This window comes from Eurosta solidaginis, chromosome 4 (assembly GCF_040869045.1).
Source record: "Eurosta solidaginis isolate ZX-2024a chromosome 4, ASM4086904v1, whole genome shotgun sequence".
NCBI lineage: Eukaryota > Metazoa > Arthropoda > Insecta > Diptera > Tephritidae > Eurosta > Eurosta solidaginis.
Window position 1 is genome coordinate 271,106,759 of NC_090322.1, and position 14,999 is coordinate 271,121,757.

Here is a 14,999-nt window from a genome sequence, read left to right on the forward strand (position 1 = left end):
TCAACTCCTATTGAAATGTTTTTTGTATATACACAATTTTTAATTATCTGTTGCCCTATATTATATATGCTTGAACTGTTTAACAATTATTTAGCGTTGCTATTGAAGAGCACCTGGAAAGTATTAATAATGCCGCCTTCATAAACTTAAACCTTATCCACCTTTGAGAGCCTAGCGCGCCCAATGCTCTGATTCTTAAAAATGTACATTAGTTAGGTAATCAAAATACATGAAACCCTATGAGGACGAGCGATGATTCACCGGCGCATAATAGGGATGCATAACAGGAACGCCCGCTAAGTCCGGCGACTGTGTAACATCAGCACCACTCACGCTCTCTTGCTTCGGTTGTTTCAGATTACGATGATAGATACTCTTATGATTGCGCAGACTATTCAATGAACTGTAGACACGTTTACATATATTACATACAGGCTCTTTGGTTGGGCGCATATGGACATTTTGTATGTGGCGTTTCAAGCGAGTTAATGATGATAAATTTTTGTTACATGGATCACAACGAAAATCATCAACGCCACCACCGCCTCCGCCGCCACCTGAGGTATTAAGACTGCCGCCAGGGGTATTCAGTGCATTGCCACCTGCAGTACTACTCGATGCCGCTGCCATATTGGCCATAGCGGCAGCTGCAGCAGCAAACATTTGCGATTGCTGAACGGCATTGCTGTTGTTATTGATGCCACCATTATTGTTGTTACAATTATTGTTGTTGCCGTTTGAACTATGTTGGTGCTGATGTTGTTGTTGGTGGTGATGGTGATGGTGATGCTGATTTTGGTGTTGTGAATTGGACTGCATGAGTGCAGCGGGCAAGAGACCGGACGTGTTGTTTGCATTTGAATTGTTATTGCTGCTGCTGTTGTTGTTGTTGTTGTTGTTGTGGCAATTAATGCCGCCATTACCATTGCCATTATTTGCGGCATTACAATTGTTGGCAAATGTTGTAAGATTAAGGCCACAAATACCTGGCGCTGTTGGGTAAATGCCGTGGGGAAAAGCGCAATTGTGAGAGTAGTTGGTGTAGTTGTTGTTGTAAGAGTTGATATTGTTGTAATTGTTGTCGATGTTGTAGTTGACGAAATTGGATTTGTGATAATTTGTAGTTGTGGTTGTTGTAGAAGTAGTTATATTTGCCGTCAGTGGACCTGACGACAAGGTGGAAGAAAGGCATAAAACGTTGCATTAGCCCAAATGACAAAAGTCAATTCAGCGGGGTTAGGTTATAACGATTTTGAAAGATAAAACTAATGGTTATTTATGGTAACTACGAACAATCTTTAGAAAAAAAAATATAAGTAATTGAAATTTTTAAGGAAAATTTGTTTTGAAATTTTTACTTTTTTTATGGATGCAAATTTCGCTTGATTAAGTTTTTTTTTTCTAAATTCACATTTCATGCTGACCAATTTAGTTGGCGCCGTATGGATGACTCATCACAAATACGAAATTTAACTTTGGATTTATTTATTTTATTTTGATAATTTTTTCTTTTGTTGTTTTCCAATTTGAAGTATAAATAAAATATATAGTTTATGTTTTGAAATGCTGTGCTGTGCTGACACTTTGCAAGGGTGGAAAAAAATTTATTTCTTCTTTGATTGTTTACATTCCTTAACTCGTGCCTGTCACTGCTGACTGTAGGGGGGATAGGGGTGACAGGAGGGGATGATTTTGGATTGCGTTATCGTTGCAGTTTACTTAGTAGGTACTGTAGGTGTGCAGATGTTAAAGCTGTGGAATTTCTTTTTTTATTAATATTTTTGAAAACTTTTTTTTATTTTCAAAACAAAATTTGCAAGTCCTTGCTTATTTTCGGGTTCTAATTTAATTAAAAAAAAAAAAAAATTATATAACTGCATTTGACATATTTCAAGAGGGGATTTCTTGAATTCTTTTCGAAAATATTTTGTTAATTAGTCGTTGTTTTTTGATTTTGTGTAGCTTGTGTGTGTGTGTGTATACAACACCTTCACCGTTGTGTGTGTATGTAGTGAAGTGATTACAACTTGCTTCTCCTTTTGATGCTTTTGCAATAATTTTCAAAATTTCAATATGGAATTTAGGTTTATGAATTTTCACTGTCACTTAAAAGGATTCTAAGAAAACTATTGACTGCATATTTCATTGTTGTTGGGTCGCATGAAATTTTGTATGATTTTAAAATCGATCAATAATAAGTGGCAGTGTTTTTGGTTCAATAGATTTTTTTCTTTTGTTTGACTTAAGTGCTTGGGATTGCGTTGTGATGCGCTGGTGTGGGTAGGTGAGGATGTATTGTTGTTATTCAGGTTTATCAAAAAGGGTTGCTGTTTTAGGGGGTGGGAGATTTTGTGTGCTTCTAACTACTTAATTAACATACATTTGAATTTTTTTGTTAAAAAAATACAAGTAAGAAGCAGTTATGAATTTCTTTTGACTTTTCAGGTTTTTGGCTTTAGTTTAAAAATTTAACAATATTAAAAATATTCTCAAGAAAAAAATGTTTAATCTGATTCATAAGTGATGCCGTTTTTAACCTTTCTTGTTTAAAATTTCCGAATTTGTAAGTGTATCCCTGTAAATATATATATTAGCGCGTACAGTGTAACTGATTTCGGAATACTTTCTCCGCATCGATTTTAAGTAAACTTTCAGCGGATACTGTACACGTTTTATTTGTGTGTGTAGTTGGTGTTGTGGGTTTTGTTGTTGCTTTTATTTTGCATGTTTTTTGTGGTTTGGTTTCAAAGCATTTTGTCGTGTTTTCGCCATTCCGAAGTTGTCCAGCTACCAAAGTGTTCACACAGATACATACGTATGACTTTGTAGTGATTGTTTTGCGCTGTGGCCAGTGTATTTGTTGTTGTTATAATAAAAATACCAACAGTTTAATTATTTTACATGTTTGGCGAACTTATTTAAATAATAAAGCATAAATAAAAATTATTTAAAAAACCATTCCACTAAAAACTTTTCTTAAGTTTTCATATTAAAAAAGATAAATGTTAAGTAATTTGGGCGAGAATGATTTCGCTATTTATTATTTTTTGTAAAAACTAAGATCATTACTAAAAAAAACGCTATGACGAACACTATTGTTTTTGATTTATACTGAAGTGTTATTTTTCTTGCACTTTTGGCGAAATTTGTTACGTTTAGGCGAAGTGGTGAACACAACATTATAAATGAGTTCAACGTAATTTTAAAAGCGCATTTCGAAAAGTAATTTTGAAAATAAGGCCAGGTATGGTTCCATTGGGTATGTGGAAGTTTTTTTTAAGTAAGATGGTAAATTCTTAAAAAATTCGCCGTATGGGGTCTGCTTAGATCAAATTTAATACTGGAAGCCATGGAAACAACTCAATACTTAAAATTTTACATAAATACGACACTCTTGGAAATTGCTCAAATTGAGCTTTTTTAAAATTTAGTCCAAACCAAAAGATCAACCAGAAATCGCGCCGTGTAAAGGTTTCTTAGTCTGAAGTTGCCTGGGATTTTTTCAAGTCTTAAAAATTTGTTTTTTTTTTATTGCCTTTCAGATCCTAAATTCAATCAGTTAAATTTCGATGCTTTGTTTTGCTTCGAAATATTTTCAAACGTTTTATTAGGCTCTAATCACAACAAATCAACGTAAATTGTAGGATACACTTAAACAATTTTGTGGTTCGTATAATATTTTTAGAATTTTTTACACTTGACGAAAAATGCTTTTCGCAACTTTCATCAAGTTTTTTATTTAAATAACTATCGATATTTTTTATAAAAGTTTGCATATTTTGATATAAATATAAACCAAGCAATCTAAGGTCAAGCAACTAGTGGCGGCAGAGTTTCCAGATCTCGAGGCAGCAGTTTTAAGCGAGGTCCTAGGAAACTTCTAGTATTTGCCAGGAGAACGGGGTTATTCTATAACAGAAGTCCCGGTGCCGAATTGAGGTCTTTATTGACCTGCCAGTTCAACCTAACCTAACCTTTAATGAGGTCAAACTTGAAATTTTATGAAGTTCTCACGAGAGCTCGACAAATTTTGAAGTTTTTACTGAAAGATTCTGTTTTTTCGTATCACAAATCTCAAAGGAATAGTAGGAACAGATTCTGCACAGACTACAGAACCTTTGGCGTAAAGCATACTTTGAGGCGCCAGTAACATGATGGCTTGAAAATGAGCAGCGAACACACTGCAATTTTGCAGTAAGTGAAGTAGCTAGCTATCAAAGCTACTAAAAATAAATCGATGGTCTTTATTAAAAAATGATATTATCCATGTTTTATTATTATCGATATAGAAGGAAATAAGTTCATTCTTCACAAGACTATCTTTTATTTTCCCGCCTCTAAATTGACCTCATAAATCGAAAAATTGCTGCATGTACCAGAGAAATAAGAATGTAATAATGTAAACAAAAAATTTTGTAGCTTTCGAAAGTGCGTCACCCTGTTTTGGGATTGATATAAAAAATGTTTTTATTCAATTTCTTCTCGTTAAAAACCTCTACCATTGTAACATAAACAGAACATAAATACAATAGCGCTAATCAAGAATGAATTATTTGAAAAATGGAAAAAAAAACTTATTTCCAATTAGCACAGGAAAAAAATTGGTGCTTCCCCTATAACTCAGCTATTTGCATAATGTACAGTAGATCATGAAAACATATGAAAATTGTCCTACCGGGTGCGAGCACCATGCGAATGTTTTTGAATTGTTGTCCTATAACTCCGTTATTATCAAGGATATTAAGCAGCACGTATCATGAAATCATAGAAAACAGTTAAAAATGAAAAACAATTTTCTTGTACACACTGTAATGATTTTTTTTCTCTATAACTCCACTATCTGGTATGCGATTCTAATAAGCTATGTACCGTTGCTAAGGTATTCACTCAGAGCACATTGAATGCATTGAAGTTGTTAAAATATCTGGCCAACTTCAAATGTCACGGGGTATTTGGCACAGGGTGTAAACAATTTTGTATTTTATTATTTTAGAACTTTTGGTATATCTTGTATGAAGCCGCTTTGTTGTTCATACGAAACTAAGTCGTTTATTCCCTTCGAATTAACTTCTTTCCATTTCCCTTGTTCTTTAGTGCTTCCTCTCTTTCCAAAATTTACGTTGATTTGTTACGATTAGAGCTTCTTCTAAATTTTGCTTCTTAAATGTACAAAACGTATTTATGTATGTATGTTTACAATTATTTCCAATTTGCAAAATATTGCATACTTAAATTTAACTTAAAATTCTTACATTTTGTAATTTTGCTACAAAAATTTTGCAACTTAGATCTAAAATATGTTTCTTTTTTTGTTTTAACTCCACCAATTTTATGTGTGTATGTAATTTTTTTTAATAACTTAAGTATTAAGTAAATTTGTATGTTTTGCTTGCATTAATCATAAACGTTCAATAAGTTAGCTTTGTATGTGTGTTTGTTTTATTTCCTCAAAAAACATTTTGATTTATAAGAAAATTAAAAAAAAAGTAATTTTTTTAATTTGCGTGTTTAATTATTTAAAAAACGAACAAAGCGCAAAAATTGTTTAGTAGACAGGCTTTTAATACACCAATTTCCTGTTAGTTTCTTTTTATCGTTATTTTTGTGGTTAGTAAATCTTCATTTGATTTTATTAGCGTACGTTTGTATAGCAAGCGATTTGAGTGGAAGGGATTTGTTAGCAAAGTATAAGTATGCATGTTAATGTGTGTGTGTGTGTGTATATATATGGTATGTTAGAAAGAAAGTACTGAATGAATGTGTTAGTTGGGTATGGGCATTGAGAGTGTGTGGGTGTGCTATTTGATCTATGTGTGTGTTTGTGAATGCTTGTGAGTTTGAGTAGGGGAAATTATTCACAACAAAAACAGTACGCTAATTTTTATTCCTTTGAGCGTTTTGCCAATGTAGTTTTTTGGTCAAAGTAGAATTGCTGAGACGCTTTCATATTTGTTTATAAAGATGTACACGTGTGTGTGTGTGCTTGTTTATAAGTATTTGATTAATAATACGCTTTTTTCTGTTTGGTTTTTTTGAATAAAATTTTCGAGTTTGAAGGTTAAGAGTTAAATGAGCTTCCAATAAATGCTGTTGGTGTTGTTGGAAGAAGGCTGGTTTCTCGTTTTGGAAGGGCAAAATATTTTTTCGACAAAGCAGGTGCTAGGGTAGGAGGGGTATTTGTGCTAGAATTTGTTTTATTTCACAGCCAATCTGTTTATTTTTCAATGCCTGCATGAGTGTGCTAACAAAAAAGGTTCTTTGTTGTGTTTGTTAAGGCAAAATGAAAAAAAAGGAATTTTAAAAACGTGTTGTTATAAAAAAAGTTTTCTAAATAACACAAAAAAAAAAAAAAAACAATTACTAAAGAAAACTTCTAAATTTTTTTTGCACCTGTATAGCAGAGTGCGAGAATTTAGCGTTGCTAAGCCAAACTTTGTTTCACATATTAATTAAACATTTTTATTTAATTTCGATATTTTTTTGACAGAAATCTTATTTCAAAGCAGCACGAATCTACCTTCAACATTTTTTCATGTTTTTTAAATTGAATTTCGAAAAATTTAGAATTTTTCTTTTACATTTTACATCAAAAAACGGAAAATTTATATTTCCTATATTTTGCGAAACAAAAATTAAATGGCCAACTGCATATATTATTTAAAATTAAAAAAAATGTAAACATATTCGAAATTTTTAACGTAACAAAGTTAGGAGCATAGATTTATACTACTTTCTACTAAAATTTTTATGAAGAAAGTATAGAAATCTAAACGAAATATAATAAAAATATAGAAAATTATAAAAAAAGATGACTTGGCACCTAGCATAACCCTAGCCTAACTGTGCGCTCTCTTGTATTCGTATACGATTTGGGTTACTCATAAGACCCGTCGTACCTCGCTGCGCTAGTGTTATCTTAGGTTAATGAATATTTTGCGTAGAGCTATAATTTTTGCGTTTTGATGTTGCGTTAATAACTGCATTAGTTGGGAAAAAAAAAAAAAAAAAAAATGAAATTATTGCAAACATTGAATGGTGAACATGAAAAATAATGCGGGTGGTACAAAAAAGGAAAAAAATATTTAAAAATTTGTCTTTCTGTGTTAATGAACATTTCGAATTGTATAAACATTATTTGCAATAATGGGACATAAAGGGACTTTGTGATTGTTTTAATTCGACATTTATACTGACAGATGTTTTTTTTTAAATTGATTTTGATGAGTAAGCTGCAATAACACACATATATGCCGAAAAATTGGTAAATTTGAAAAAAAAAAATCAAATATTTTTTTAAGTTAAATAGAATTTTAAGTGTATGCAAATGAAAACAAATAAGAGTTTTGTAATGAAATAAAATATTATTTGCAAATTGAAGCATACATGATTAGATACTTTGAATAATTTTTTTAATCATAATCTGAATATTAAAAAATTTAATTAAAAAAAACTTTTATTTTAGTAAAATGTTTTTGTTACTTACACTAAAATTTCAATTAAAAACATTTAATTTAATTTTATTAAAAAATTTAATAAAATAAGATTTTTAAATTAAAAAAAAATTATTTTATCATTTTGTAACAAAACATTCAAATGCATTTATATGTATTTATATATAAATATATATATATATATATATGCGTTTGGGCGTGCGTGTATGTTGTTACTTAATACATAACACAAAAGGGGATATGTTACAATTACGAATTGTATTCATTTATGTAAATATTTTGCAACATAAACCAAAAAACTAAGACAAACACAAGATTTCAATAAATATTACTAATACAATTACGAATAAAGTAGGTAAAAGAATTTAAAAAGTTCTAAAAAAAATTTTTTTTTCAATTTCTCATAAAATACGAATACAAAATTAGCACACAAAAATAAATAACACGGAAAATATATATTTTGCACTTTAAAGGACACTTAGCTTTTAAAGCTACAAGCAATGAACTTTCAAAAAAATTTTGAAATGTTAACTTTTTCAATTTTTTGCAGGTATAATACTTTTTCTTTCTTTTCATTTTGCATTGCGCACACATGCCAACTTTGATGTGTACGTTGGTTCGGTGTTGTAGAATAGGCATTAGCAATGCGTTTTACAAAAAAAAAAAAAAAAACGTTAATACTAAATTTGTGAACGGAAATGCAACGGGGATAATAAAACGTTTTATTTGTTTTGCTAAACATGTTTTTAACACCTTGCACGAATTGAGCTATGAGGAGTTAAAGCTTTTGAACGAGCAACGGATAAAGAGGAAGATGTTGCGAATGTCGTAAAAGCAAAGCATTTATATGCACTTTTCCGCGATTCAATCAACAGCAGGCAACCCTCTGACTCTGCCGCTGAAAGACGACTAAAATATCTTTAATAGAACGTTATTATTTGCTGTGTGAAGGACTTTTGTTATCTTTATGCAAGGCTTTAAGCAATATAGCTCAATAAAGCTTTTGTGGAAAGCATTATTTTGATCATCTCTCTTTTAGATAAAGTAGTAGCTTTGAAAATTGCTAAATATTTTTTTCTATACCTGCGTAACTCAGCAATAATTATCTCTAGATTTAATAACTCACAACACCTAAAAGTATGCTTGTCGAAATGCACGGTTCTCTACTTTCTAAATAAACTTTAAATGAACTTCACTAATTTAGCGCAAAGTGTGAAACTTGTTGCGCCGCAACTAAAATATATTATTTACAGCTTAATTAGGCATTGAAGTGTTTGCGCGCCTCTATGTATGCGATGGAAATTGTTTGCGCGCCTATATGTAGGCAACGAAAAGTGCTGAGGGCGGGCGACAACATACATGCCAGCACGCACTTATAGCAGTGTGTGTGCGTTTGTGTATATGACGTGTGGTTTTTGCGTTAACGCCTAATCAAAATTAAACTTAAACACTTTTACGCCGATTAACCTGTACACAAAAGCATATGAATTGTGTGGCAGGCAATTGCTAAGGGCAACACATACATATGTTGAAGCATTAGTTTACACCACACATAAACTCGCACATGCACTTAGATATTTATTAGTTTATTTAAATTGCTTTTGAGCGTTAAAAGGGCAAACAAAGCATGATGATTCGTAAAATGAAAAGTAGCTATTGCCATAAGCCACAATTTGGAACGCACACACACACATGTGCGTGTAATTCATGCGTTATCACTATTTAACAATTTATCATATCTTTGTTGGTGTTGGGTTGTTGTAAAATTTTCACATTCACTTAAATAAACAAAAGTTTTGCCATGATTGCGCATTAGAGGAGCATAGATGTATACAAAATATACGCACATACATATATGTAAATGTTGGTGAGGCAAGTCACAGAGAGCTTACAGCATTATAACAGCTTTGTTGTTGTTAGTGAATTGTTGAGGTTGCCCACAACATAAGGCATCAATTAAAATTTCCCATATGCTTAGCATAAATAGCTATGTGTGTGTTAATACTGTAGAGATTGGTACTCAAACTTCAACAGTCGGGCAGTCAGTCGACTCAACGTGGCATCAACTTGCTTCTAGCTGTCTCTATACAACTGTTTACACGGTAAAGTGTACAAGTGATGAAATGTGTGCTAATAATTAATGTGTGGCATACTTTTAGGTGCGGATAGTTGGGAAATAAAATCACTTGGGTTTAAGTACTCTGTTCACGCATCAAATTTTGTTCCCAGAGCAGTCGGCAGTAGCTTTGATCGTTAAGTTGTAATATTAGCAGCTACTGCCACAATCAATTTGCGCTTATCATAACTGCAACTGTTGCAGCTACTTATATTGTTATTGTAACGCATATCACAGAACAGCAATTGAATTTCTAGCTGCCTACCTGAAGGTTAAGGTTTTGTTGAACCAATGAGTTGATACTGTGGATGATGCCACTGGTCCCGATGCACTATTTTATAACACAGTGATGCAATGGCGCCAGACACATCAGACTAATACGAACTCATCGCTATACCTCGACTCCATGAAGCGAACGACATCTGTTACGTGATAGAATCAGTTATTGAAATGTGGTTCAAAACCTGAGTTAACATTATTACAGTTATAAGCGACAACATGAACTGATAACAAAACAGCTCAACACAATTCGCCAATAACGCACACACATTTTCTTTCCTCTAAGCATTCAAAATTCGCTTAACGCTATTACGCTGAGCCAATGAGCTGATACCATCCTTGGCGCTGGCTTCATGGTAATAAAGCCGAAAAAATGCGCTAACATCCAGCCTTAACGGAGATTAACTAAAACTTGTGCTTAATCGAAAGCTTAAGTTTGCTGTTATACAAGTTTAAATCACAAAGTCGTTGAACTTTTTAAAAGCATTTTTCTTCTTCGATTTCTTCCCCTTTCTCTCGCTATTTTGCTCTTTTTCTACTTAATCGAAAAAATTTATAAAATATTAAAATTCATATAAGTTCTCCTTATAGCTCTTTTGCTATTGCATTTGTGGGGGGGATAGAAATGAAATGAGTATTTACCATCGAAACAATCAAATAAGAAAGAAATTTTCTGCTGCTTACATTGTATTATCAAAAAAAAAAAAAATAAAAGTAAAAAAATACTGTCTAAGCAGGTTTTCTTAAAAAAAAAAGTTATAAAATATTTAAAAACAAAAGTATGTTTTTTGTTAAAAGGTGCTCGAAATTTAAATGCCAGTAAACGCAGTGCTGCCAGAAGCGGTGCAACAGATGAAAGATGACACGTTTTTGTAAATGAAATGCATTATGAAAAAACAAAAAAATATTTAAAAAGTTCAAACACCGAGGGAATGACTTTTACTAACTCAAAAAGAATTTCCTTTGTTAAGAAAAAGCAGATTTGTACCAAAATATTTAATAGCAAATTTAAACACAAAATTATACATTATTTTTTTTTTCATTAAAATGATATTTTCAAAAAAACTTCCATTTGACCACTGCGTCCTTGGCATTCAACAATTTATTTCAACTAAAAAAAAAAATTTAGTTATACTTTGTGTTTTTTATTGTTTATTTTTCCAAAATTTTTTCCTTTATATAATCGGTTTAAATAAAATAAATAAACCAAAGGTTAAATAAATATAAAAAATAGAAGATAATTATAAATATTATGTAAAAAAAAATGTTATGAGTTGCTTAAATTTTTTCTTGAAAATTTTCCGTAGTAATAAATGTAGTATAAAAAAATTTGAAAATTATTTGCATTTTTGATGTAAAAAATGTAAAGGAATGAATTCGAATCGATTTGATTTTGAAATGTTTTGAAAAGAGCGAGTAGTAGTAATGTATGTATGAAAGCTGAGTACTCACCTTGCGGAGAAACTGACAATTCGGCGGCAGACTGCAATTGCGAGTTAAAACCTGAAAAGTCATTAAAGAAAGAAATTTGTGAAATTTGCGTTGCATATATGTATGTACAATGGTATGTATGAAACTGGTCGTTATTAAAATTTCCAATTTTTTTAAGAATTTTCATACTCGTTCTAAATTTTCGTCTTTCTGCCTGCAACAGTTTTTTTTTACAGATCGGTCTAATGTTCATACATATATATCCAAATTCAAACCCACTCACAAGTGGCATGTCCTAATCATTATATCAATGTTTTTTTAATAGAAAGTTAATTTCATAGCTCTATAAATCAGCGTTCTAAACGTTGTTTATTTTAGAGATTTCTTAAAAGTTAAAAAAGGGGTAACATTCAAATTTTGTTTTTGTTTCTTAATTATAATTTTAGTTAAAGAAAATTTTTGTCTAAAATTAAATTAAACATCTTAAATTTTTTGAGTTTTTTCGCGGAATTTTTTGAATAACCAACAAAATTTTATAACCTTTTTAAATTATCAAAAAACATTAGAACTTAGATTTCGAATATGAAATTAGATTTATATGAGCATATAATTAAATCCCAGAAATATGTAGCTTCAAAACTTTTTGAATTTTCAGAAACATTTAGAACGCTGACTTATAATTTGAAATTATATTTCAATTATATATAAACTTGTGTATAGATGCCATCTCAATTTTCGGCATCAAAAAGCTAGCTGAACTTTTAAGTTTTACCAAAAAAAAACAAATTTTTTTAGGCGTTCACTATAAAATAATCACTAAAAATCAAACACCAAACTCACCAGCTAACGCAGCAGGATCTAAACCACTCATGGGAAAATTAAAAGGGCCTGGCGGAAATAATTTACTCTCTGCCGGCGACATTAAATATGGCGGTGGTGGATGTGGTGGCATATTGTTATCGATTTCTTCATCGTTTCCCGAACTGTAATAATCAAACTTTAAATTAGTAAATGCCAACCATCAAACACCCATCTTTACAAACTTACCTCAAAGAGCCCTTGCCGCCTTCACCACTACTAGATCGATTCGCTTCATGTTCACCAGTCGAGTCATTGCTATGGTCATCGATAACTGTAGGATTATTATTTGAGCAAACCAATTCCATAGGTTCCGATTTAACATCATCAGCGGTGCGTGCCAGTGGTGAAGATGTAAGACTGCCACCAACTTTGTCGGTATTAGCGATACCATTGCCATTGCCAGTTTCACTATTGCCATTACCGTTGTTTGCATTGCCATTGGGTCCATTACCTGAAATAAAAAGGCAGATTCATTGCATCAAACTAGAGCGATCCAACAAATAAATTTATCATACTTACGTTTCTCTTCCTTTAGTGGCGATGAATTATTGTTATTGAGCTTAATCGTAGAAAAATCGGCCGCTGTCAATTGTGGTGATGAGCTGCGACGTTGATGTACTATATCTGGGCTATTATTATTGCTTGATGGCAAACCATTGTCGGGTCCACGTAAACGTTTCGTAGCGTTATTTGTATCCTCAGCCGATGGTGTGGAGTTGTTACGTTCACGACGAAATATAGCCATGCTACGCTTATACAGCTGACTATTGATGTGTGTCGAGGCCAATGGCAATTGCTGGGATGGTGGTGGTAGTGGCGGAGAAGTACTACTGCGCGGATATAGCGGTGGCTCATCATGCAGCGAGTTGAGGTGAGAGTTGTGGGGAGGACGTGTGATATTGGCTGCATTCGCAAGATTTTGAATTTGTGCTAATTGCTATAGATGTGGAAAAAAAACAGTGAAGTAAGGGAATTATTCAAAATGGAAACACACACATTTTTGTTAAATTAAACAAGTCTAAAACGCAACTCACACTATGGGTTTCTTCGGCCTGCTGCTGCGTAAGACCAGAGACTCGAAGTACTTCGGCGGTTTTAAGAAAGGACTGCAATGATTTTTGGTGTACATTCACTTCACCATGATAAATAAATTCAACCAACGAGTGTAAATCGAGAAAATTGACATCTTGAAGAAGGATCACTGGATGTTTGCAAGGTGTGCTCTGAAATGAAAGGAGGAATTTGCATTGTTACAGGGGAGCTGAACTCGGAAAGTTTGTATGTTTTTTTAAAATTGGAACTTCTTTGAATATATTAGCCTGAATATATCAGCCCTGCAGCGAAAACGAGGTACGGTCGCGCAAAGCTATAGAGGTTAAATGACTACCACCGCACTGGTGCTAATCGGATGCAGGGTGGGGCAGTTAGCAGCCACACTTGTACCAACATGTTGATGTTAATGTTAAAAGTGTCAGATGAAAGCACTGCGAGGGGACGGAATTAGAACTGTTATCTTCTTCCTATGAGATAGTTCTGCGCTAGTTTGTCACTAGTGAAATTTGCTGCAGGGAGAGCTTCGAGATCGATTCCGATACGTCGAAACATCCGATTGAATTAGACTTCGTATTCGATTTTCAAAGTTATTTTTCAATTTTTTTGCTTCGCTCGGAAATAAGCATTTTTTTAAATTTTTTATTTCGCCCCAACGAACAGGTTTTTTGCGTTTTTTATTTCACTTGCAAAACAACAGTTATTTTTCGAGTTTTTTCTTCAATGGAAATCTAAGTTATTTTTGAAATTTTGATTTCGCTAGGAAAATAAAAGCTACTTTTTGGGACTTTTATTTCGTTTGAAATTATTTTTGAGTTTTTAATTCCGCTCGGAAAGTAATAGTTTTTTTATGGAATTTTTCACTTCTCTTGCAACATGACAGTTATTTGTTCAGTTTTAATTTTTGTTCGGACACTTTTATTTTCATACGAATTCAAATATCTTCGCTTACACATTGTATGTACACATACGCACTAACATCTGAACCTACGCTCAGACGGATCCTATACATGAAATACATATATATTTATTCAAAAAATTAGCAACTTCTCTGTTTGCCTTATTTTGTTGTTTGCTTTATGGAGCAACCTTCACAATTCTTCATTTAAAATGTCAGCAACTTTATTTGAAATTTACAAATGCGTTGAGGAATGCAATGTACAATAAAACTTAGTGCATACATATGAAAACAAGTGATAATATATACATACATACATATATAACTAAATACATACGCATGTGTATCGATGACTCTTTTTATTTAATTTCTTTATGTGCCTACACGCCGATGTCTAGTGCATATGCACACATACATATGTATATCTTTACCAATTGGTGCAAAAACAAAATATTCAGTTGAGTGCATTCCTATAACAGTATTTGTAAAAATGCATGTGTGTGTATGTTGAAGTTTATTTATTTGAAGCTTGTAAAAGTCATTTTCAAATCTACAACAATGTGTTTGTATGACTTCATGGTCAAAGCATTAAAAAAAAAACAACAACAAAAACCAAGTTGGAGTGCCTGATTTGTGCGTGGCTTGTTTACTTACTTAACAACGAACAGGCGCTCATCACAAACACACATTTGCACCTTCAAACTGGTGTTGCATTTTCATTGTGTGTGTGTGTGTTTGAGTGTTTGCATGAGATCATTAATATACTTTGTTGGTTATGCGAAAAATACTGCCAGCCAAATGTAACCAGCATGGGCAAGGGTTAGAGACGGCAAGTAGTCAAACAGGTAGAGAAGCAATGAAGGTAGCTAACTCAGTCCCTGGTAGTAAAGTTTTAACATTGTTTTTTTGTAAA

At 32.4% G+C, this 14,999-nt stretch overlaps 1 protein-coding gene across 3 annotated transcripts in view; it reads right to left on the bottom strand.

Moving 5' to 3' along the window:
- Nucleotides 1–14,999, bottom strand: part of LOC137251479 (broad-complex core protein isoforms 1/2/3/4/5-like) — a 293,126-nt gene that overhangs the window by 30,797 nt on the left and 247,330 nt on the right. For 2 of the 3 annotated variants that reach the window (XM_067786142.1, XM_067786143.1), the window contains exons 4-8: nt 13,173–13,361; nt 12,658–13,075; nt 12,325–12,589; nt 12,118–12,260; nt 11,299–11,349 (exon numbers count right to left, since the gene is read on the bottom strand). In XM_067786142.1, coding sequence (XP_067642243.1) covers nt 11,299–11,349; nt 12,118–12,260; nt 12,325–12,589; nt 12,658–13,075; nt 13,173–13,361 — 1,066 coding nt within the window. Of the gene's footprint in view, nt 1–226; nt 993–11,298; nt 11,350–12,117; nt 12,261–12,324; nt 12,590–12,657; nt 13,076–13,172; nt 13,362–14,999 lie in introns of those variants that run through there. The other variant, XM_067786141.1, reaches the window with a different exon arrangement.